The following is a 24541-nucleotide window of genomic DNA, read 5'->3' on the forward strand; positions in this document are numbered from 1 at the left end:
CTTCTCCAGATCTTTTAAATGGGTAAAGTTGCTGTTTAGTACTGTCCGAGGAAATTGGATTCGTCTCGGGTGTTTGCCGAATCCGAGCAAAGGTTGTCGAAACCGTACGTATATAGTGTTCATTGCCCAAGGTGTTCGTGGTTTGCGTCAGTTCGCTAAAGTCTCGAATTGCAGAACAGATGTTAGAACATTCACCAGTCTTTTTCAGATATTTAACAAATAGATATACTTATAAATATTCTTGAAAACTTTAGGTCTGTCTGACGAACCCTATGAGAAATGGAGGTCCTCTATCACCAATCGCAAAAATTGGTACTTGACATTCAAGGTCTTCTGCCTCATATTGAGAGAAATGTCGGGAAAGATGCTGCCAGCATTGAGCAGACAATCCACGCCAAACTTGAAGAAATCACGAGGTATTGGTGTAAAATGCTTATCAATAATGAAGGGAGATCACATTCCAAGATTTTTCTTTACAGCAACATTCAAAGGCTAGATATTCTTGTCAACAAGGAGCTCCCTGTTCGAAGAAGAGAAGCCAGATTCAAGGTTGACCAGTTAAAACAGGATAGACTCATGTTACAAGTGTGTATATATAATATGTCATTTTGAAAACATTAAGAAAAAATTAACTTCATCCTTAGAATGCAATTCACTTGCTACAACATAAAAGAATATTGAGGGAACAAGAAGAAGCTGCCAGAGAAGAACTGTTAACCCAAACATTCCAGCCAAATAACAGAGAGACCTCACTGTACATCGATCATTCTTTGCAACACCATACAGCTTTAAATGGAATTCATAGGAGTCTGGATGATATTTGGGAAACTGGTACTGCTGTACTTGATGGTTTACGTACCCAAAAAAGTGTTTTTAAAAAAGCTCATCGCCGACTTCTTGACGTAACGTCAATGTTGAGTCTAAGCAACACGGTTATGAGGATGATTGAACGTCGGTCTACTCAAGATAAATATCTGTTCTATGGCTTGGCGATAATTACTTGCATTTTCATTCTTGTAGCGTTTTGGTATTTTCGGCACTGATGATTTTGTGGATTACGAAATATTTTATTTTTTGAGAACTGAGAATTTTTAAGTACACAAGAAATTCTATACAGAATTGGCTTTCAGAATTTATCGTTCGTGGGTTTCCGAGTTTTTTTAAGTTTGGTCAGCATTCCATTGACGAGTTTTGAGTTTTTCTGACAGTTATTAGAAAATTAATTTTACAGAATATGACTTAGATTAAGTAACAGAATGACATTTTTCTTGCAGCGAGGGCTGGTTTAATGTTGTTTTAATATGATAAATATAAGAATTCTGCGTCTTTGAGTTTTTGATATTAACAAGCGAATGAACGATATTAGGTTGATCAGGTTAACATGGGAACCGGGAGAACCAGGCCAAATAAAACCTTTATACTGTTAAAATCTTGAAAGTTGGTTCAGATTTCAAAGATTGTCGGAACCTATTGAATCCTTTAGTATTACAACTATTTACTATTATTCTATTTTGATCATTTATTCAGCAAGAAAAGTTCCATTTTCCGAAAAAGAATCCGATTTTCGTAAGTTCGTATAACTTCTCCAATACTCATGCAACACTGTAAAAAAAAAAAAAGGTACATTGGGATACCAATCAGTAATTTCGTCTGTTCGTTGTTTTTCGGTATTAATAGTTGATTACACAGGGAAAGTTTTCTTGTTTAATGAATCGAGAAATTCAGTTTAAAAAAGAAACTAATTTTAAGATTGTGCAAACCGACGGGTAGAAACATCAAGGAAGTTCGGCTCGATAACAATCCAATGCCAGGATGACGACGGCTTGTGTTGGACAATAATTTAATGATTGGTGTCCCTGTTTATCACTTCGATGGAATCTATCATTCACTGAACACAACGCACAATGTTTGAAGGAAAACATATTCATTTCAGTCCTATTGACCAGAAACCACTATGCTCTTTCTCATCCAAACTTTGTCGGCAAAGGCGGCTTAATGGCTTTGCTTTCTGCATCAGGTTTGTGGCTTGTTCCACTCAAAACACTTTAACTGGTACATCATTCAAAAAATAAAATTTCTTGATCTTTTAGACATATTCTTGAAGATTCTTCAGCTCCATTCCGAGTTTGCTCATTTGTGGCATCCTCTGGTCAAAACAAATGTACTAATGTCATTTCAATTGCTCATCCAAAAGGGTATGTTGTTCAATAATTTCATTTCCCATCTGTGTACTTAATGCAATTTTCTTTGTAAAATTTAAAAAAATTCTTTCATACAATGTGAATGTTTATTTTAGGCTATGCAATACCCATCTCCAATTAGCTGGTTTTCCTGCAGCTAAAAGAGACCGTAGGCAGCCAAAGAAAGAAAATGGTCAAAATTCTTCTGCATCATCACCAAATGAGAAAATGAGTAACCAATCCAATGAACCAACATCATCATCTATGGAGATGAGTGATGGGGATCCATACACATTCAGTGATGACACTGAACTTGCTACAAAACCAGACCAAATTCTCTCTGAGAACCACCAAAAGCCCTCAGATATAAGCAGCCCCCCTCATAATAGCTCTTTGGCTATTGAACCTTTGACTCCCAGCAGTACAAGCAGTAGTAGTGTTGATAGTAACACTGAAATTAATGTCTGCAAAAGTTTAGCCCCAATACCACACCTGGTTAATAATGGCATCAAAGCCAACCCTCGCACGAAATCTGATGCCAAAACGAAATCTGTTGCGATATCGAGAAAGAAGAAAGCCTTGGCTGCTGCTGTCGCATCGAAACCATCAACAGGAACTTATCGACTTCCAGCTGTTCTACAGCAGCTCGAGGATTCAATCCACGGGAACAAAGCCCAATACCTCTTGCCTAAAATGATTGATGAATCGGATGACGAAGAAATTTCTTCCTTTGGTGGAGGTCTATCTCGATATGTCTCTGTTATTCCACTTCGTTCCACAACAGATAGTCCTCGAGCGTTCAAGCTAGAGCGAAGCAAAAGAGAATTTCGTCATAGATATCTCCAGTTAGCCCAAATGATCAATGCAGAAGATAAGTTTCGTGGCTTGCATCAGTCGACGGTAGCCAATAAGCTCGTTGAAGCAGCTCGCCGCTGTCCAAACGAGACTGGTATGTTGCTGCAAGGTCGCCACCCCGCCAGCTCTTCGAATGGATTGAGCCCTTCCAGTATAAAGATCTTCTCCAAACGTAGATGCAGCTTTCGTCGCGCTAGTTCTACCAACGGCGCAAAAGACGCTGGTTGTCCAGAATTATGTTTGCCCTGCTCCACGCTGTGCAATAGACACATTCTTTATAGCGTTGATCAACAATTATTTGAATTCTGCTCTGCCCGTGGGACAGCAGGTTAGCATCTGTAGCCTTTTTTCATTTTGTGTGGTCTCTAATCATATCTTAATAATCTTCAGGTTCGACACCTTGCGGTGCCCCAGTTCTAGCTATTCATTCGGGTCTACCGTATTGCCCAGCACATGCTGAACAAGTTGACGGAATAGGCAACAATTTGTCAGTTTCAGCTAATGCTCCTAAGACTCTCGAGGGTCCAGACCTATCGGGTAACAATGGAGGAGGACATCAAGGAAGTTTGTCTAGCAAATCCAATCGAAGGAAGGCACGTGCCCGCTCTACCTCGTCTTTGGGACGCCATTCCCGACGACTTCGTAACCGACGCCGAGCCAAGCGTATTGGATCTAGTGGAGGGAGCGAAACTCGCATCCATTGCATCGAAGCAGCGGACAATGGAATGGAGCTCGATGTGGAAACGGTCGACAGTCCTGAAAACTGTTCACCAGCGTATCCAACACCTGCCCAGTTGATACCCCATACTATACAACCGCTTAGTAACCCTCTGCCGACATCCGTCGATCACGAAGTAGAGATTTTAGAAGATCACGACTTGAAAGAGTTGCTCAACCGTCTGCCTGACGAAGCCTTTCAGGTCTGTACCATTCCATCCTTAAAATTTCATTAACTCTTATAGAAACCGTTTGGGATAAAATCTTATTAATGACAGGAGATATTCGCCATGACACAAGCTGCTGCCTCTTCATCGCGTAATGGAGGTTTGTTCGTGCCAATGCCAAGCCGCGAAGAAGCTGAAGAGTTAGAGCGCGTTCTGGCTGTAGCCGAAAGTGCAACAATGGGAGGTGTAGGGCACACAGAGTCTGACCTTAGTGACCTGTCCTTAATTGACGACCACACTTTGGCTTTGGCTCATGACCTCATTACGTTGGGTGCCGGAGCGTCGGGTCAAAGTTTGTTAATGGGTAACGAAGTCGTTCCCGGTTCTAACCATCTCTACATGGACAATCTCAGTATTCCTCACCAAACAATCCATCCAGGTAATTTCCTTTGTTGAGCTTAGGCGTGATCCAAACGTAATCATGTTTTCTTGGGATCGAGAAGATACTTTTACAACGGAAGAATCTTTTTCTTCTTCCCCCATGCTGTCCAGAAGAAAAAGTCTATCAATGATCCCTGGTGGACAGCAAGCCAGTCCTGCCAGAGGCTCTAGCCCACCAAGTCTGAATCAGCATCATCATGATAGCAGTTTCATCGAAGATAGAGAAGGCGCTGCTGCACATCCATTGTAACGAATAACAAAGGAAAGATTATGGTAGCAATCTAGGTGTTGCCTATTGTGGCTCTTCCTAGTCCTCTATTGCTACCCTTCCAAAGTGAATAGTTCGCTGTCCTACTTTACCTGTAACGTCTTAAACAACTTAATTCAACGAAGCAAGGTACAGAAAAGGGCAAAAAGAAAAACGATCCAGAAACCACCCTACCTTGATATTCTCTTCGCCTGTACGAGCCCTTTGTGTAGTAGATGACATGCTAATGTAGCTGCACTACGGGTACTTTTTCTTCGACTCTGTTCACTACATTCACATGTTTATTTTCTCCTTTTGAGTTTTTTTGCCCCTTTTCGTGTTACCTATTCCCGTCTACCCCCACCTGACGTTTATATATTTGTATTGCTGTGCACCTTTGTCATTAGTCTTGTGCAGTTGGTTCTCTCTGAGCTATGTGATATTTATTTGCCGCAAGATCCAGAAAACGCCGCTGTGTTTTGTGGATTCTCTTTTAATTTTTCACGTGAAAACATGGAACAAAAGATCCCAAACACTCGAAAGGTGAAAAAAAAAAAGAAATAAAGGACAAGGAACGGAGAAGTCGAATGGCTCGCTGGAATGGACCAGGGGAAATTCACCTAACATATTTATCACTCTCTCTACCTGTATCTATTCTATCTGCATTGAAAATCCTGTCAAGCGCTGCGCCGCAATCAGTGTCACTTGGTGGATGTTCAGTTGTTCATGTTAACACGTAACAGATATTTTCCAAGTCATAGTAGTAAGCCGATCCGAGATTGAGCTTGGATGGCATCAAGAATGCAAGTTGAGCACTTGGGACTGCATTACTTTTTTGTTTGTTTGTGTGTTTTTTTTTACAATGCCAATCCTACGGAAAACTTAAGTCTGTCATTGGATTCTTCAGATGTTCGTCGTATACCCTGTGCGTGTTGCGTCGCCAACCTACGATTGTTCGTTCACGTCTTGTGTACAGAAATGCGAATACAAATGGTGATGTTCTCTTAATTCAAAATAGGTCTTGAAGTTATGAATGGATTGAACCAATTTAAGCTGTTTTTCCATTTACTCTACAAACTCCGATTTTCCGCACAACTTGCTCCAAGGTGCACAATGACAAATTATTAATCAGAAAACGAATTTTACTTTATACTTAGGTGTAATGTTCATGCCTTGCCTATGACTGTTCTAATTCAACCAGAACTCCGGCACAGTCTTTAGGGTGAAGAAACACAACAGGTTTATTGTGGGCCCCAATTTTCGGTTCTTCTGTTAGGCAGCGAATACCGTTAGCTTTCACCTCTTTCATGGCATTTTGAATATTGTCAACTTCAATGCAGATGTGATGAAGACCTCCAGATTTGTTTTTGTCCAAGAATCCCTGTTGCAGAGCAGAATAATTAATACATTTTGGAAACTAAATGGAAAAGTTGACAAAAGCCATGGTTAAGACCTGAATGGGGGATTTTTCTCCTAGAGGGTGAAGAAGTTCTAGTTTGGTATTGCCCAAATTGACAAATATGGTTGTAACTCCATGATCAGGAAGAGGTTGGGGCTCTGAGATATCAGCTCCCAGGATGTTCTTATAGAGTGAAGCAGACTTAGCTAAATCCGGTGTTGCTATGGCAATGTGGTTGAGTCTTCCTAATTTCCAGAGTGCTTCTGGAACAGTCTTTGATGTAAAAGACCTTCTCAAAAACATGGCATGTGCACAGATCATGTTCTGGTTGCAACTAAAATTTATCTTTTGCTAATTGAGGTGGCTCAGGTAGAAGAAACTCTGATTTATCTTGGCCCTCAGAAAGAAGCTCAAGCTCCTTCAGGCGTCTTCTTTCGTCTCCTGCTGGTTTCAGGACAGTATAGTATCTGTGGAATCGAAGACCTGCGAGGTAGAAACCATACACAGTCAATCCAACACAGCCCAAAACTATACTTCGATGAACAGTATCTAATATCTTCTCCACACGCACTCGGTTCCGTTTCATTCCAGCCTTCTTCTGCAATGAATAAGAATACGAATGAATCAAATGTGCACAGAATCGACCAGTAATTTTACAAATAAGATATTCGGCATAGGATTTACGGTTAAGAGCAAAATAGCACTTTATATTTTATTTGCAATTAGCAGTAAACGATACACTTTTAAACTTACCGATGCTATGTATTCGTTTGTTGAATAGAGTCAAGATCTTTTCTGATATGTTATGCAATGTTACGTTGGTGAAGTCTTAAAACCAAAGCCTACTCAATGGTTAAGGCCTGTTAGATCATATTTTCTGTGACGGCGTGAATGTTCCTAACTTCCTATCGTTTCCACGACGAGAACCAATCAGAAGAAAAAGAAGGACTACGATTGCACTACCTGGTGCTCGCTATTGTTACTCAACGGCTCTCTACGGAACGCCAAATTACCCCCTAAAAATTCAGCACCTCGGCTAGGGCCATTTATTTTTTTTCGCAGAAAATAATCATCATCCACCAACGCCATCTAGCAGTCACGGTATGCACCGTTTTGAAATCCCACCCGCTGGAGGAGGAGATAAATCACTATCGATTCCTATAACCATTTCCAACAATTAATATCGATTTTATCGTGCCCGTGGCAGATACAGGTGAATGTCTCTGTGATAATAAATTTGTTTTTGTTTGGAGAAGTAGGGCCATCAAATCGTGATCGGTTTGGAGATCATCATTCACAGAGATTGGCCCGGCACTAACCGGAGTGAATCTGCGACACTGAGGACACTTAATGTGGTTTTAATCGACCAGATTCTAAATGACACAAAAATATACATGAGTAAAATCATCGGACATCACAGGCATAATCATAACATTAGGTTTTATACGTAGAATGCACGTGTGCGCACACAAAAAAGAAAAAGAAAAAACGATACAAAAGAGAAACGTGACTTACAACGCAACACTCCAGACAGCGTCATCCATTTCAACGCGAGATAAACTGGTATGTTATTGCAACAAGCGAGATAAACAGTATTGAAAACCAGTAATTGATGAACGTTTAGAAAACAAAAACAAATTTATTATCACAGAGATATTCACCTGTATCTGCTCTGGCACGATAAAATCGATATTAATTGTTGGAAATGGTTGTAGAGATCGATAGTGATTCAGCTCCTCCTCCAGTGGGGATTTCAAAAAGGTGCGTACCGTGGCCGCTAGATGGCGTGGGTGGATGGTGATTATTTTCTGCAAAAAAAAATAAATGGCCCTAGCCGAGGTGCTGAATTTTTAGGGGGTAATTTGGCGTTCCGTAGCTCTCGGTGTTCGCAAAGTTCCCGATAGCCTTGGACAAAAAATATCACACGTTATTATCAAAATTGAACACTGATTTCGCTTAAGTCGCCAAACCTATAGAACGCCAAATTACTCCCTATATTTTCAGCACCCCAGGAAGTACCATTATTTTTTTTTGTACTGGAAATAATCAGCAACTGCGCCATCTAGCGATACAATAGGAGAAATTAGAATTACTATCGATTTAATTTTCCTTTACAGTTTTTTATCGATTTCATCGTTTGCAATACACAAGCAGACGAATTTGTGACAGAAGATTTATCGAGAGATTTGTTGGAGAGGTGGGGAGTTAATGTTCATTGCGTTCTGTTTTAAACATTCTTTTGGCTACTCGTTAATACTGTCGGAAATATATTTCCCTCCCAAATTCATGTTGCCCCACTTTTTTCATTTTTGGCCAAATTTCAAATTTTACTTTAAATACATGATTCCGATTCATAATTCAATGAAAATCACGAAAATCAGGTTTATTTTTCTATTGGTCTTATAGTTTTTGATTCAAACTTTAAAAACCATAAATTAAACTGGTGCGCTTACAGCACTGTTTTCGTTCATTTTTAAAACGGCTGCTGACTAAATCAAAATCAGCGTTCAATTTCGATTATGCCGTGTGATTTTTTGGGAATTTCAAGAGATGTCGTTTTTGGCCGATTTTGACAAAAGTGGGAAGGCTATACCCTTCCCACTTTTTCATTTTTGGCCAAATTTCAAATTTTACTTAAAATACATGATTCCGATTCATAATTCAATGAAAATCACGAAAATCAGGTTTATTTTTCTATTGGTCTTTTAGTTTTTGATTTAAACTTTAAAAACCATAAATTAAACTGGTGCGCTAACAGCACTGTTTTCGTTCATTTTTAAAACGGCTGCTTTAAATGAAAACCAATGACTAAATCGAAATCAGCGTTCAATTTCGATTATGCCGAGTGGATTTTTTGGGGATTTCAAGAGATATCGTTTTTGGCCGATTTTGACAAAAGTGGGAAGGCTATACCCTTCCCACTTTTTCATTTTTGGCCAAATTTCAAATTTTACTTAAAATACATGATTCCGATTCATAATTCAATGAAAATCACGAAAATCAGGTTTATTTTTCTATTGGTCTTATAGTTTTTGATTTAAACTTTAAAAACCATAAATTAAACTGGTGCGCTAACAGCACTGTTTTCGTTCATTTTTAAAACGGCTGCTGACTAAATCAAAATCAGCGTTCAATTTCGATTATGCCGTGTGATTTTTTGGGAATTTCAAGAGATGTCGTTTTTGGCCGATTTTGACAAAAGTGGGAAGGCTATACCCTTCCCACTTTTTCATTTTCGGCCAAATTTCAAATTTTATTTAAAATACATGATTCCGATTCATAATTCAATGAAAATCACGAAAATTTGGTTTATTTTTCTATTGGTCTTATAGTTTTTGATTTAAACTTTAAAAACCATAAATTAAACTGTTGCGCTAACAGCACTGTTTTCGTTCATTTTTAAAACGGCTGCTTTAAAGAGAAAACCAATGACTAAATCGAAATCAGCGTTCAATTTCGATTATGCCGAGTGGATTTTTTGGGGATTTCAAGAGATATCGTTTTTGGCCGATTTTGACAAAAGTGGGAAGGCTATAGAGGCAATTTACCTCGCGGTTTCGCGTGTCAATTGTTTCGATGTCCGCCATTTTCTCTGGTTGTTTATGTCATGTTTTGCGTTGTCTGTATTGGCTGAAAGTGTTATTTCCCAATACAAAGTGGATTTTGTGAATCAGTGTTTAATTTTTTTCAATTTTTTTTTGTGTCAGTTAATTGCTACGTATCTTAGTTAGTATGTGTAGCAATTTCTGTTTCCAGATCACATTTCTTGTATTTTTTAAAAAATCTTTTCTGTAGGGCTGTCAGAAGATAAACGTAAGTATGCAGCAAAACTATTAATAGTAGGTTGTGATTGCCCCTATACAATTCACGAAGAGTATTGGTGCAATGGACTTAGCATCGCAGGAAAAATGCCACTGGTAACCAATCTTGATTTGGTAAATTACCTGCTATGTTCCAAGTCTCCATACACGCATGAAAATTTAAAGGCTTACAAGGGCCTTGAGACCTACAAGAGATTTATCGATGGGGGAATTGGATCATTTTGTGCAATCAGTCTTTTAAACAAAAATTTGTTGATGAAAGCGAAGGTTATTACTCTTCATTTGTTTATTTGTAACATTACTATAACATATAACTTTTTGTTGTCATAACGTATGAATAAATTATACTTCATAATTTGTATTACCTCTTGAACATTTAAAATTACTCTTCTTGACTCTCTATCCATGGCTGACTTAGCGTTAACATACACTTTGTCAAGATTCAGGGATGGGGCCCAGTCTGGGTGTGTTTCTCCAGTGTACTAAAAAGGTTTTCCTGTGTGATTTCAAATAGAAGAATTAGATAGACACATTCACTATTAATAAATTTGTCGAGACTTACCTAGAACAAAATGTGCATTACAAACTCTAATGTTATTTGTTTTTGCAACCCTGGGGCACAACAATATTGAAAACCCATGAAAGCCCTACAGAAAAGATTTTTTTAAAAATACAAGAAATGTGATCTGGAAACAGAAATTGCTACACATACTAACCAAGATACGTAGCAATTACCTGACACAAAAAAAAATTTAAAAAAATTGAACAATGATTCACAAAATCCACTTTGTATTGGGAAATAACACTTTCAGCCAATACAACCACGCAAAACATGACATAAACAACCAGAGAAAATGGCGGACATCGAAACAATTGACACGCGAAACCGCGATGTGAATTGCCTCTATACCCTTCCCACTTTTTCATTTTTGGCCAAATTTCAAATTTTACTTAAAATACATGATTCCGATTCATAATTCAATGAAAATCACGAAAATCAGGTTTATTTTTCTATTGGTCTTAAAGTTTTGTATTTAAACTTTAAAAACCATAAATTAAACTGTTGCGCTAACAGCACTGTTTTCGTTCATTTTCTAAACGGCTGCTTTAACGAGAAAACCAATGACTAAATCGAAATCAGCGTTCAATTTCGATTATGCCGTGTGACTTTTTTGGGAATTTCAAGAGATGTCGTTTTCGGCCGATTTTGACAAATTTGGGAAGGCTTTACCCTTCCCACTTTTTCATTTTTGGCCAAATTTCAAATTTTACTTAAAATACATGATTCCGATTCATAATTCAATGAAAATCACGAAAATCAGGTTTATTTTTCTATTGGTCTTAAAGTTTTGTATTTAAACTTTAAAAACCATAAATTAAACTGTTGCGCTAACAGCACTGTTTTCGTTCATTTTTAAAACGGCTGCTTTAAAGAGAAAACCAATGACTAAATCGAAATCAGCGTTCAATTTCGATTATGCCGTGTGATTTTTTGGGAATTTCAAGAGATGTCGTTTTTGGCCGATTTTGACAAAAGTGGGAAGGCTATACCCTTCCCACTTTTTCATTTTTGGCCAAATTTCAAATTTTACTTAAAATACATGATTCCGATTCATAATTCAATGAAAATCACGAAAATTTGGTTTATTTTTCTATTGGTCTTATAGTTTTTGATTTAAACTTTAAAAACCATAAATTAAACTGGTGCGCTAACAGCACTGTTTTCGTTCATTTTTTAAACGGCTGCTTTAAAGAAGAAACCAATGACTAAATCGAAATCAGCGTTCAATTTCGATTATGCCGTGTGACTTTTTTGGGAATTTCAAGAGATGTCGTTTTTGGCCGATTTTGACAAAAGTGGGAAGGCGGGGATGATAATACATGGATATGGAGTCAGTTTTGCCGGAAGAGCAAACGGTTTCCGAGATTCTATGGCGAATTGGCGACCAGGCCGGACCCTATCGGGAACTTCCTGAACGGAGTGAGGGCCCCTAGTACTCTTTCTCTCATAGCTGTCACCCGTGGTTACTATGGTTACTATGCGTGGGACGAGTTATTTTTTCAAGCCAAACGCCATCTAGCGACGAACATAACCTAAAATTGGATTTCATTGCTTCTCTTTCGTAGCTAGAAGCCTAAAAATCGCAAAAACGTGACCATCTACTCCGCCCATATATCAGCTTTACAAAAACACTACTTTGGGAGCGGCAGCCCTACAATCCACAAAACGTATAAAACATATCTGAACTACCCTCAAACATGTGTAACATCCTATTACAGTTAACGCCCGGTCGGGGCGTATGAGTGATTTCCGCCCATGAGAGCGCCTCTTGCGGGTGTGTGGTTTCACTCCACGCAGAAACTCATTTGTAGCCAGATGGCACTCCCACCTGGCGGAAAATCTCTCGTACGCCCCGACCAAGCCCCGACCCAAAACCCTCTTTTTTTTGTATAGTACTTCCCGCAAGAGGGTACCCGTTTTCTGAGAGGGGAAATAGCCATAGTGGAGGAACCAGGGGTCTATGACTCTGGTTCTCAATGAACTGGTTGAGCTCAAAAGTTGATGATAAAATGCACCCTTAGTTAACCAAACCTGCGTATTTGGAGGGATGGGCCCAAGATAATTGGAAGCAGTTCTAAATATGCTCACCAGATGTCGTACAACCGAGCAGGCTTGTGAAATCAAGTTGGCTTTAAGCAGAGACTGGTTTGCTAGTCACGTTGCTTCACCTATGATCCATATAGCCCGTTTCCCATCGAATCCCATCGAAAAATGGCCAACAGTACGAGCTATTATTAAAAAGTAAAAATAATGGACTAAGATATTTTAGGAAGAAAGTGTCTAGACCCCAATGGAAAACAAACGAGAATAAGCTACTTATTCTGGTACGCCGCTCGTATCTCCAAATCGCAAAAAAAAAGTAACAATTCGTGTGATTGAATACAGTTCGATTCATTATCATCATTATTTTTACTACTTTAATAGACACGTATACCTGTGATTTCCCGATTCTTAAAAGGCATAAGGATCATTTTTTCTGTTATCTTTCATTTTTCCTCGCTTCAGTTTGCGGAAACCATGCAATAACGATTCGAAATAGATACTGAATGTGAATTTTAAACATGTACTATCGGATAAAGAAACACCGAAAGGAAAAGCATTTAATTACGGTGTAGGTGAAATACTGATTCAGCACAAAGAGGAATAACATATATCGTATTCTTATGTTAGCAACAATGACGGAGGCTTACAACATTGTATAAGTAATAATCTGTCGATGGATTCCATTTTTTGTCGTCTTTAAAATTTTCTGCTCACAAAGAGAATGGGCGCGCATATTCAATCAGTTTGTCGTTCAATATATATATATATATAGGGAAAATAAAGGGGGGCTGTGAGTCAAATAGATGTTTTCCTTTCCTTTTTTTTTTGTTTTTTGTTTTTTGTCTTGTTTTTGTTTTTGTTTTTGTTTTCAGAGACGTGGAACCGTGCAGTAACATGGTTAAAAAGAAGAACAAATGTCAAGGTGTTGAGAAGATGGTAGTTGGGAGAAATACATGATTATCCTCGTCGATTTGAACCTCATTCCTTGATCCTTGTATACATTAAAAGTTTTGTCGCGTTCCTCTCTATTCCGTCTTTGCAATGGGTTATCAGTCCTGCCGTGTATCTCCTAGGTACTAAATCTGAAATAAAATGGAAAGCGAATATCATTAAGCAATTTTATATATTACTTTTTTACAAAAATTTCCCTCCCTTTTAACTCTAAAATTGTGTTATCCTAATCACATTTTTAACTGACCTCTTGGTGTGTGTTTGTGTTAGCTCTTGGCCCGTTCTGGTCAAGAGTTGTTATGGTGCTTTGATCGCTGATGCTAGTACCGCTGACTGGCTCATCCATTCCTCATCCGATCTGCCATATAGAAGCAGAAGGAATTTAGATTTGGCTATAATCTCTTGTAAAAGTTGTGGCCTCGTGTCTACAAAACAGAAGGTATGTACATAATGAAGGAAGTGATATCTTACCCGTCAGCGGAGTCGACTAGATTGCTCCTCTTGCGGCGTTTACCGACTCTTTCGAGCTTGTCCTGGTTCTGTTTGATTTGATTGCCATATTGACGACGAAGCATTTCCAATCGCAGCCGACTGCGTAAAGCTTCAATCGGACTAATGATGGATAACTGCGAGTGATGATTGCCGGATGAGCCGCTATTGGATTGGCTCTGGCGTTTCGAACGGTCCTTTTAATTTTTCGAATAATGGGTACAACATCAAACATCAATCACAAACAATCCAGCATTCGCGTGAGTTCTACTTGTGCATGCCGTGGTGGTGCAGGCAACGAACTTGTATGAACATCAATTCAAATGAAAAAAAAAGGAAGAAAAGAAAACGGCAAAATAAGATCTACAATACCTGAGATTGCCAGCCGGAATCGTCTTCTAAATTCTGCTGTCGCTTCATGATGGGAATGGCGGGAAAATAATAAAGGTCTCCATGTAGGTTGTTTCCATCCTTAGATGTGTCGGCTGATCCGTCTGCGGGATCCAACAAAGCCCACATTTCGGGAATGCTTTGTCCTACTTGAGGATGATGCGGCTGATGCTGAAATCCACCGACCGGCTGCCCTATCACAACGCTACCGCACCAACCCATAACGATGAGCCAGACGGCGGCGAGGGCGGTCACGTGCCACCGCATTGATGAAAGATGTGCCGTTGTTGATAAAAAAAAAGTCTAGTAGAAATAGTAAAAAGAAAATACAAAATAAACATCATTTGTTTCATCCGGTTATAAAGATCACATTCCGTCCTTGATAGCATCAGCAAAAAAAGAGTGGGAAAAAGGAGAAACATTTTGTTTCGATGGTCTCGTATTTTATGGCTCAGGCATGAATCGCGAACAAACCAGAGCGGAAATGACACAGACTAGATAATTTCTAATAATCGAGCCTGAATTTAGAAAAAAAAATTTTGTACCAAAAATAGCTTCGGAAATGGTTGTGAAATGGCATTTTAGCGAGATCGTGCCGAATCTTCACATCAAGCAATAAACTAACCGATTTATGTAGTCTAGGTCTCCTTTTATGCTGGAACATGATCCAAAATAATACAACTGTTACACATCAGCAGCCCTCCCACTTGCCGTTGCAACTTTGATATTGGCTTGCTGCGACTAGGCCAAACCTTTCCGTGTTTTGTTATGAATCTACAAAAGGAAGGAAATCGCCTAAAGAAATAAGAAAAAGATGCCAAACTAGTGCGTGCCTATGGATGTTTTTCTGTTTGTTGTTTTGAATAGATTGACACTTGTCTTTCTAGACAACGTTGATGTAACAGACGCACACGCCAGTCACACTAGATCAATCTAAAAATGGCCGACGAAGTGGTTTCTTGAAAAAGGTTGAAGAGGTTTCTGATACGGCGTTTGGCCGTATCGCATTCGCCGACTTGAAATCACACCATTAATGACGTCACAAATGACGAGTCAAAACTCATCACCATTTTTGATTGCATGCCTATGAATGCGATAACAAACGACCTGCCTGAAAATCCTAGTCCGATACTTCTCAACAAACATTCGAAATTGGATACCTATGATGAAATGACGCTTCCTTGATGTAACATTGAAAAATTGGATTGAACCAAAACAGAAAACTTGCAAGGCTTGCTGTAAGTGACAAAATACTTTTAGCGTTAGCCTATTAGCCCTTGTGCAGTTCCGCAAGCACACTTCCTATTGACCTAATCAAATCACGTGATCATTGCTTTTTTTTTCCCCGTTCAATTTAATCCCAACAAAGTATTTGAAATAAATCGAACGTCAACCTTAAACGAAGAATAATAGTTTGCTTATACGTACGTGATGGATAGTAAGGTTGTACCAAAAGGTGATGTAAACAACCAATATGAAAAACACACTGTCACGGTCACTAAACACTTGACGTCACAAGAAAACGTTCGAAGATTAGATTTTTTTTCCTTTCCATACAGAAGACATAATAATCAAAACAATCACAATTGTCGCTGTGGACAATTCAATAGTTTCAGCAGTAGAAATAAACCCCGCCAATACGTCAAGTTAAGTCGTTTTCTCACTCTTTCTCTTGCTGCCGAAAAAGAGGGGGAAATCGGCTTAGAAACGCGCTAGCGGGAAAGGTCCACAAACAACTGGCGGCGAAACTACGGGTCCGTCTCTCTTTTTATATTCGCGCATTCCCGATTGATCATTCGCCGCGATCGAACCCCGCCCGCCCATTTCCCAGTCTCCTGTCTGTTGCCTTGTTTTCCCGTTTTCCTCTCAACGGACCACCGAGAAGAAAAGGGCAAATTGTGACACCTCTTTAAAAGTTCCATTACCGTTCAATGAAGTTGCTGAAAGCTGTCTAGAAATAGACATTTCAAATGCGCACGGAAATGATGGTCATTTCTAAGAAGTCCCTCAACAGCTGACATTCAAGGACGCTGTGACAAATGCGTCAGTTACTCACTCCAGTATAAGAATAGTCTAAACACAAACTAATTTCATGGTACGAGATTCAAGGAAGAACTATTTTCAATCAGTCCTTTTCTCCATGTGTTGATTAAGTGGCATGAGATCCTTTCCCTACGCATGTTGAAACAGCCACGTTAAAAAAAATAAAATAAAAAAAATACCAATAACAAACATTGCCAATGAGATAAAATGCCTACAACTTGGCTATACTACTACGCGTCCGGCTATTGCCTATTGGGCAATCGCACTTCGTTTTTCCTTACGGAGAAAAGCGCGGAATCATGGAGAGACAAGTATTTCTTTTTTTTTTTACGCATTCTGGAGTAACGTATATCGTGAAACGTAAAAGTGTAAATAGAGACGATAAGAAGAAAGAGACTCTTCAGCACTAGATATTCCATCTTTATACATATGCACACTGCATTCGCATACGCTGAAGGCCTTGAAATTCCGTTGACCTCAAAATCGATTGAGGCTATGTTGTCACCAATGTTTCAATGGTTTCTGTTGCATCATCAAGTATTTATAAAAAAAGCATAACAAGAAGTCCTACGTTAACTAATGTCTTTTGTACTTGCTTGTAAGACGAGTTAGAATCGTGAACACAACAAGACGAAGAATAACAAAGTGAGTGCGACGGGAATCAATACTACTCATCACGACCTATCCTTTTAATGTTTAGCTCTGACCTCCATGTCGTCTAGTCGAAATAGCCATCGATAAAAATGCAAGCACAACCGTTAAGCTCTTCATCGTTTATCAGTTTTGTATATGACTTTCTCTTTCCTTTCATTAGCAAGGCGACATCTGGGATACAGGGTCTTGTAGTCTATACTGCATCTAAACGATAACCTCTTCCCCACCAGCAAAGTTAGCTTATTGAACATAAGGGAATGCTTATTAAACAAATAGAGGCGAAACAAATTTCGCGGCTTTTTATATTTTTTCTCTCTCTCATTCAAGAGACGAAATGCATAGACGGGAGGTGCACTGACCGCGTTGAGTGGACCCCAATCACCCAGGTCGTCTGGGTCATGGACATTTCCAGCACGGTTTGCATGTGTATATCTCCGCCGCCCATCAACCAGCCGCGACATAGTTCCCTCTTTCACACTCTTCTCTTTTTTTGCTTGTCTCTGCAGAATAGATAGTAGTGTTCGATCTATCTTACAAGTACATCGTGACTGGTATTCTTAACTCAAACAAATATGGTGGGCGATGTGAATGGGGTACCGCAACGTAACGCTTTGAGAAGAAGCTCCGGACTCTTGAATTTCGTTTGGCTTTGTCATAATACGAAGGGCTAAAATCTAAGCAAAATGCGATTCAGTGTCACTCCCGATGCATTATCAAGTGGATAAGAACCTTTTACTTGATTACGCACACATGTGATTTCTAGACAAAACTGGTTAGCTTGAGACAACATGAAAGAAAATGTGTCGTGAAATCGAGAACTTCGACCCAAGAGCCGTAATTTGTTTACTCGTAAAAAGGCAAAGGATGAATTGTTAATGCAGAAGCTAAAGCTTTATCAGAAATTGGATTCAGCACCTAGGGAGTATGGGGAACTGAATCGTCGGGATCAGACACAAACAAGAATGAAATTAATATTTGAATAAGGGCGACGTCTTTCTGCATTTAATCGAATAGGGACAATGCTAGACAATTCAATTCGCCTTCGTTCCTTACAGGAACTCTTTGTTGCAAGATTTTACTTTCACTGAAGTTTGTAAGATACTAAATCTTACCTACAAAGTATTATGGGGACAAGGTCAACTTGATTAAAGAGGCAAGCAAAACCTAACGAAAAAAAAAGTGCGGGACAGAACAAGAAAAATCCTATTAGGAGCCATAACAAGGTCGGATCTAGTTTTATAATGAAGGAGCTGAAAGACGAGACGAAGCCCAGAAACACAACAGTCGGATCATTTTTATTTTTTTCCCCCAAGCCCTAAAGCTCATTTATGCGGTCTTGTGTCATGTCAAGAAGACAATCTCACAAAAGGACGTAAATGACCATAGTAATATGTAGAGAAGGTTAGGAGTATAACGAGACACGTAAAATCACACGCTATCCTCGATCCTCTGATCATTAGAAGTGTACCTGACGGCAAATGCAATCTTCTTGTGAAGAATGCAGAATGTAATGCGTCCCAATTTTCTTTGACTCAATCCTACTGTAGATTTAAGCATCTCCCTTTGGTTCCGCTCGGTCGACAAACCTTGCTTTGAGATGAGTCAATGGCCCGAATAACTTTATCATGGATACCGCATAGCTTTTTAATCAATCCAGTGAGGATGAGGAACTAAACCATCTTAATTCTAATCGAAATTAAGGACGCAATCCATTTCATTACCACAATTCCATTACTTATTAATCACACAATTATGGTGGATGTTGTAATCAACGTGATTCTGTTAAGCTTTTGCTAATGAACGAAATAGCACTTCGTATGCATTCGAGAGAAAGACAAACTCACCTAGACAGGAAATTGAAGCGAAATTGGATCAAACTGGCGAGGGATTGTGGATTTTACACGCGACGAGAGGTAGAAGTGGTATTCGAGAAAGACGATGGAAGGTGGAAAAATGTACCCTGTAAAGTTGTTGAAGGAGCGAGAGACTGAGCACACGAAGAAGGGGATAATATGATGGGAAGAGTAACCGGACGACGGTTTATATACCCCCCGCCTCCTCAACGACGTCATCGCTTGCTCCGCCGCCATTGCGACGTCGACGACGACGACCTTAACGGTGGAAAAGACAAGAGAAGGAGAAGGGCGTGCGAGAGAGTGAAGTGCAAAATCGAAAGAAACGATGGGCGGAGATTTTACTGTACTAGCACACAAGACCAATTTCACGGGAGGACGAAGGAATTATGTTCCTGCGCCTCACTCCTAATCCACTAGTGGAGGGATATGGTTGAAACGCGGTGGTCGTCCCTTTGAAACACTCGAGTGCATCAATGAGTTTTGTCTTGTTAAAATTTGTCGGGGGAAAAGGCTACCATTTTCTCTAAACCAATATCATCTACTCTTACTATATAAATAATACTGGATACGTAGAGGTTATTTACCTGATCAAATAGCTTGTGGCCTAAGTAGATCTCTGTTAGACATTGCTCTTGGATATATCAGAGGAGCCTGGGGGCCAAAGTGCAATCGTGCTTGCTTCTTCCACGTTTGGTCTTGCCGGGTTGTAGGGCATATTGCATCAGCTTAAGAGATTTGTTTCCTGGGTGCGGGATTGGCTGTTTTCGTTTAGTTGATTCGTCCACGGGTAACCCACGTAGTCACCACGCGCCGCAATGAATCGCCTACAATCGGTCGAGTACAGATAGAATTGAAGGATAGGACAATAGATCGCAAGTGATTATTCATCACCGAAATGCCACAAATACACGAACCATGTGCCTTATCAGGATCTTTCTGCTTGACGAAGATTTTGAATAGCAAAACGTTTGATGTAGACAGACTTTGAATTTGGACTATGTAATGGATTGATAAGGTGGGCTCACAACCCATATGGGGTCCACGTGTCAGGCAGTTGGTGATTTGTTAAAGTACAAATCATTCATTTTCTCATAGAAGTAGCGAAAGAAAAAGAGCAGATTGTCGTAGCTCCCATCATAGCTGCTGGCTTCATCATTTCCGCGTCTGCGTTCCTCCAGATTCACGACGGCGTCGTAGATAGCTTCAATTGTAGCCAAATAACTGTCAGGTTTGCCTAGCTGATATCGCCAGAAAAGTGACTTCCGCGTCCGTAAAATGACACAAGGCAAGGCTGCGTTATAATAAAAAGAAATGAACAAAAACATTTTTTGATAAATAAATAAAAATTTATATCTTGAAGTATTCGCTAGTGTGAGACAAATGCGTCACCAGGTGGGAAAAAGGACACATGGTGACGGCAAAAAAAATTGCGTTTTCTACTCTGTCGACTTTTAGACTATCATTTATAAAATTGGCAAATATTTAAAAAGGTATTCACATTTGCGCTAACAATTTATGATAATCAAATTGACAACTTCCATCTCGTTTCATCATCTCAAAGTCATATTTTACGGAGGTACTAGGAATGCAAACGTGAATTTGTTTCGCGGTCGACAGCGCTCTGTCATGCTATATCATCATTTCTAGAGCGTATGGACATGGCCATTACGCCCAACCATGCCGGCAAATTCTTCACTATTAAATTTTTTTTTCCTGCCTGTGCCATTTTAATGGTCTTAAAACAAGTTTTTATTGTTCTCGCTACAGACAAAAATGCAGCGAGAATTAATTTTACCTTTTAAACGGGGATCCTTGTAAATTTGCTTGGATTGTGCCCATGTTGAATCAATAAAAATCATTTTTTTTATTTCAGACGCTCTGCTAGCCACCATAGTTGTCATAGGGACGGCTCCTTCACAAGGATAAACCAGCACCACCTTTAATAGAAAAAAAAGAGCCTAAGTGCATTCCTCATACAGTGTTAGCTGGAATAAGCCTAGACCACTGACGATCAGAGCAGAATGAATTAGTCATTACGGTACTGTGCATACACTCTCAAACGCAAATTTAACACAATTTCCGTGCATGTTTTGAAACTTAATTTCCTAAAAAATGCTTGGTTCGAGGAAACGCGTAAATCAATGAAGTAATAATGAAAATTTACATCTTTAATTAAAAAACTATTGACTCACACCATCTTCCATGCTGTAATCTGGAAAGTTAGGGAAGGTGTAAATCTTCACCATATGCGGGGAAACTACAGCAGCATGAATAGATGTGCTTTTTCCCATCATGCTCATTTGGATGCTTGATAACATCTATATGGCACGGTAAGCTCTGAAAATGAAAATATTTGATATCAGCTTCAGACAATAATTATAAATAACTTTAAACCTTACTGGTATATAGGGAATTAATTCTTTAATTTCTGGCAGCGGTATATAGCATGTATAACAAAAAAACTTTCTTGATTTGCCACAATTTTCACAGTTGCCTCTTCTCTCTATCTCATCAAGGAATGTGGTGCTGGATATTTTGAGGCCAGAGAAAGGTTCCTGGGAATCACATCTAGCCATTGAAGTAGAGAAAATACTGCGATGAGCAGTGCGTGGATTTTTGAACTTGCGCCCCGTGTGCTTATTCCTGTAAACTTCAGCTATATCAGATCTTCCGTGTGTTGGTTCGGTAGATCTCGTTTCCTATTTGTTAAAAGGAAGAATGAAGCACTTGGTAATGTAATCTGATTGTAACTACGATTTTGTATAATAATACCATTTTCAATTAATTATAAAAGGAACTATTTCCAACTTGCTAAATGGAGGGACAAGTTTCACGAAAACGATTTGTAAGTTAGTGAGTTCTACGCTGATTGTTAACGTGTGCCTTTCTTCTTTCAAGTTATGCCTTCGTCTGCTTGCTAAGCCTGTATATGTGAACGAACTGCCATCTATAACTTATACTTGCAACGAAAACGTTTGGTAAAAATTATTTCTTTACATTCCTAAACAAATAAATTCTAGATGCCTTTGGTCTAGGATCATGAAGAAATAAAGAGAAACAAGAAGGTGATTACAGTTTTTCCGTGGCGATCGGTTATGTAACTTTAAAATGAAATAGTTTCGATCCATCGGATGGAAACTTTGGATAGAACAGTAATATATTATTTTAATGAAAGCAAAAAGAAACTTTGTTTTAAACAAGTTTCTTGCAAGTTTTCTATTTTCTTCACGTTTTCATAGTTACAGCAGTCTAAAACTTCTTTCTTGAATTACAGCCTCTACGACGGATCGCCGAAAGTTGGTGGGCATGATTTTGAATAATAAAAGCAATCTGTGCAACACGGAACTCGCGCTTTTTCAAAGTGTTGACAGCGATGTTCATTCGAACTTACAAGGTCTATATTGCAAACAGCGTTCGCGTTGGCGGATGAGAAAAAATGTCGTTATCGATTTTTGCCCAGTGATGTTGGTTTAAAATTGAGAAAAACCCCTTTACTCACATTCGATGTACATCAAATCTGGCCTTCTTCCGTATTTGCATTTGCTTGTCCATTCAAAAATATTCCCCGTGTTACACGGTCGACTCGTTCTCAAAAGCGACAGGCCCTACTATGTCTACTGTGTAGAGTCGCGGTCCAATTTTCTCTTTGCTTCTTGACGTGCACACATGACAAAGACAGGGACTTACCCATTGGCAATACCGGAGGGCAAAATTCTGCCATGGGTCCAATCGGAATAAGCATTAAATAATAGCAATATGGAAAGAGAGTGCTTCCAAGAAACGTGCTATCCTTTCAAACAGATGTGTAAAAGGAGGTTCTCATCTCGCTTCAATGGTTTTCCCCGAAAGACGCATTCACACGATGAACTTGCCTGGGAAAATATTTCATTCTATATCAGAGCATGACGCTAATCAAGATTGATTCTCTTTAACACCAACTGGAATACGTTACGCGCTCGTATATCCATCTAGAAAATATTTAGATAAACTTATAGCTCTACTTCACCATTTCTCCAGTCTTCAACACAGGAGATGGAATATACAAGTATGTGCTAATATACTTGTGGACCTTGAATTGTATCCAAATGCTATATTGGCTTCAGTCCTTACAATATAAGGCACTTGCATTGCAAAAAAAAACATGGACTCCATTCAAAAAATATAACATGTCACTAAAAAGCACAGAACACAAGAGAATGAATGAGCTTTAATAAAGTAAAGTAAAGCTGCAAGATATTGGCACTTAGTTGGAGGAATGAGAACATTAAATTGAATTAAATCTTCAGATAGGGGCTAGGGATTGCCATTCATCTGTCGTTAATTCAGGGTGCCATAGATCGACGATGAGCACCAACCGATAAGACGATCCATTGTGCCAGACTTCGTGATCGAAGCTGTCATCAAAAACGATAAATTTGCCTTCCTCCCATGACTTGGTTGTATTGCCCACTCTCAGCTTAGCTCCACTAGGTACGACTAGACCTAAATGAGCTCTGAGCCGGCAGTTGGTTGGCCCAGTGTGAGGCCACACATGAGTACCAGGATGCATAATGCTGAATTTGACTTGACCCCGTTTGCAAAGTGCAGGTGGGTAGTTTTCAATAAGCGTGCACGTTACCGGAGCCTACAAATAGTCAATTGATTATCTCTAGCGCCTCTGGGTAACTCGGAACAAAAAATAAATACTTTAGTGCAATGGGCCGCGTTCTTCCTGCCTTGCGCGAACAGTTCAAACTGTTTCCAGTCTCCAGAATCCCGCAATTTCTCTGATTCGTTGGCGAAACCTTCGGGAGTTTCCAGAGTTAATAATGCCACTCCTTCGTTACGAATTTGTCGCCAGTTGGCTTCCAATAGATCAAAGAAAGGACCATAAGTAGTAGCCTCCCTTGTCCCACCAAGGCTGAGCGGTTAGACGATCTACATTGTATAGCGAACGTTGATCATGAGAACGAAAAACACCTTCGTTCTCTCCATCGGCATAGATCTGGAAATGTAAACGGTAATGGGTACTGCAATCAGAAATGAAATAGCTAATTGTTATTATACCCGTTGGGCTTCTTCGTGTCTCCCTAGGCGGGTCAGTGCATCACCCAGATGAGAGTAAAAGCGTCCGTCAATCACACCCTCTTCGCGTGATGCTATTCCAGCCATCATCCATCGAGCTCCGGCATCGTAATCGTCATAAGTTGTTTTCAAAATAAAGCCCAAATGGACCTGAGCGAAACCAGACTGTGGCCATCTATTCAAAACACCCTCCAGAATAGTCCGAGCAGCTTCCGGTTGATTAGTCAAAAGAAAACCAATAGCTAACTGATTTTGGTATTCGATATCATTGGGAAAGCGAGCAACCAATCTCTGCTGAATCCTTATAGCTTTTCCGTGGAATCCTGTCGGATGAAAGACAAAAACAAAAGTGATGTCAAAGTTATTGCTAAAACGAAAATTAAGTTACCTCTAAACCGCATTCTGTCGATACAGCGTAAAGCAGACTTGTGGTAAAGATGATCGTCGACTTGGTCCTCGAGGTCTAAGACGGCCCTGTATGCGAAGATGGACTGTTCCAAACGAGCGTTAGACCGCTCCACTTCGGCTAGCGAGTCCAGGCTTCGAGCACGGCCATAAAGGGCCAACGCATTGTGTGGATCCTTCTCCAAAATTTGTTCCATCAGAGCTAGCGCCTGGGCTGGCGACTGGATTGAAGGCAATAAGGGACGGACAAAGGTTCA

General features: G+C 39.6%; 5 protein-coding genes and 2 long non-coding RNA genes across 8 annotated transcripts; 4 read left to right on the top strand and 3 right to left on the bottom strand.

The window, feature by feature from the left end:
- The first annotated feature begins 37 nt into the window (after window positions 1-37).
- Window positions 38-1119, top strand: LOC116916373 (Golgi SNAP receptor complex member 2). Of its 2 annotated transcripts, XM_032921606.2 has the most exons (4): window positions 38-181; window positions 255-416; window positions 480-585; window positions 645-1119. In XM_032921606.2, the coding sequence occupies exons 2-4, from the start codon at window positions 280-282 to the stop codon at window positions 1041-1043; spliced, it is 642 nt and encodes a 213-aa protein (XP_032777497.2). In that variant the 5' UTR covers window positions 38-181; window positions 255-279; the 3' UTR covers window positions 1044-1119. The 2 variants fall into 2 exon arrangements, with proteins under 2 accessions (XP_032777497.2, XP_032777498.2); XM_032921607.2 differs by lacking the exon at window positions 38-181 and having other exon boundaries at window positions 188-416.
- A 489-nt stretch (window positions 1120-1608) lies between these two features.
- LOC116916369 (INO80 complex subunit D) lies at window positions 1609-5615 on the top strand. Its single transcript, XM_032921593.2, has 6 exons — window positions 1609-2017; window positions 2091-2195; window positions 2297-3363; window positions 3426-3955; window positions 4031-4358; window positions 4423-5615. The coding sequence occupies exons 1-6, from the start codon at window positions 1905-1907 to the stop codon at window positions 4608-4610; spliced, it is 2331 nt and encodes a 776-aa protein (XP_032777484.1). The 5' UTR covers window positions 1609-1904; the 3' UTR covers window positions 4611-5615.
- A 39-nt stretch (window positions 5616-5654) lies between these two features.
- LOC116916374 (methylmalonyl-CoA epimerase, mitochondrial) lies at window positions 5655-6984 on the bottom strand. The gene is made up of 3 exons (XM_032921608.2): window positions 6760-6984; window positions 6061-6604; window positions 5655-5988 (listed from the first exon to the last, which is right to left on the bottom strand). The coding sequence occupies exons 2-3, from the start codon at window positions 6325-6327 to the stop codon at window positions 5785-5787; spliced, it is 471 nt and encodes a 156-aa protein (XP_032777499.1). The 5' UTR covers window positions 6328-6604; window positions 6760-6984; the 3' UTR covers window positions 5655-5784.
- A 2693-nt stretch (window positions 6985-9677) lies between these two features.
- On the top strand, window positions 9678-10186 carry LOC123470035. Its single transcript, XR_006643461.1, has 2 exons — window positions 9678-9736; window positions 9802-10186. It is a non-coding gene; the product is annotated as an uncharacterized LOC123470035 (long non-coding RNA).
- Window positions 10187-12938: 2752 nt separating this feature from the next.
- Window positions 12939-21729, bottom strand: LOC116916372 (tRNA-uridine aminocarboxypropyltransferase 1). The gene is given in 10 exon segments (XM_032921597.2): window positions 12939-13514; window positions 13631-13741; window positions 13855-14069; window positions 14245-14565; window positions 19400-20106; window positions 20611-20752; window positions 21008-21103; window positions 21105-21152; window positions 21215-21514; window positions 21588-21729. Coding segments are annotated over 6 exon segments (834 nt in total). The 5' UTR covers window positions 21591-21729; the 3' UTR covers window positions 12939-13514; window positions 13631-13741; window positions 13855-14069; window positions 14245-14565; window positions 19400-19861.
- Window positions 21406-23012, top strand: LOC116916375. The gene is made up of 4 exons (XR_004390616.2): window positions 21406-21545; window positions 21610-21793; window positions 21851-21967; window positions 22090-23012. It is a non-coding gene; the product is annotated as an uncharacterized LOC116916375 (long non-coding RNA).
- Window positions 23013-23097: 85 nt separating this feature from the next.
- Window positions 23098-24481, bottom strand: LOC123469937 (aspartyl/asparaginyl beta-hydroxylase-like). The gene is made up of 5 exons (XM_045169293.1): window positions 24268-24481; window positions 23862-24202; window positions 23775-23799; window positions 23502-23659; window positions 23098-23439 (listed from the first exon to the last, which is right to left on the bottom strand). The coding sequence occupies exons 1-5, from the start codon at window positions 24479-24481 to the stop codon at window positions 23098-23100; spliced, it is 1080 nt and encodes a 359-aa protein (XP_045025228.1).
- Window positions 24482-24541: the final 60 nt, after the last annotated feature.

Source organism: Daphnia magna, linkage group LG2, assembly GCF_020631705.1.
Source record: "Daphnia magna isolate NIES linkage group LG2, ASM2063170v1.1, whole genome shotgun sequence".
Classification (NCBI taxonomy): Eukaryota; Metazoa; Arthropoda; class Branchiopoda; order Diplostraca; family Daphniidae; genus Daphnia; species Daphnia magna.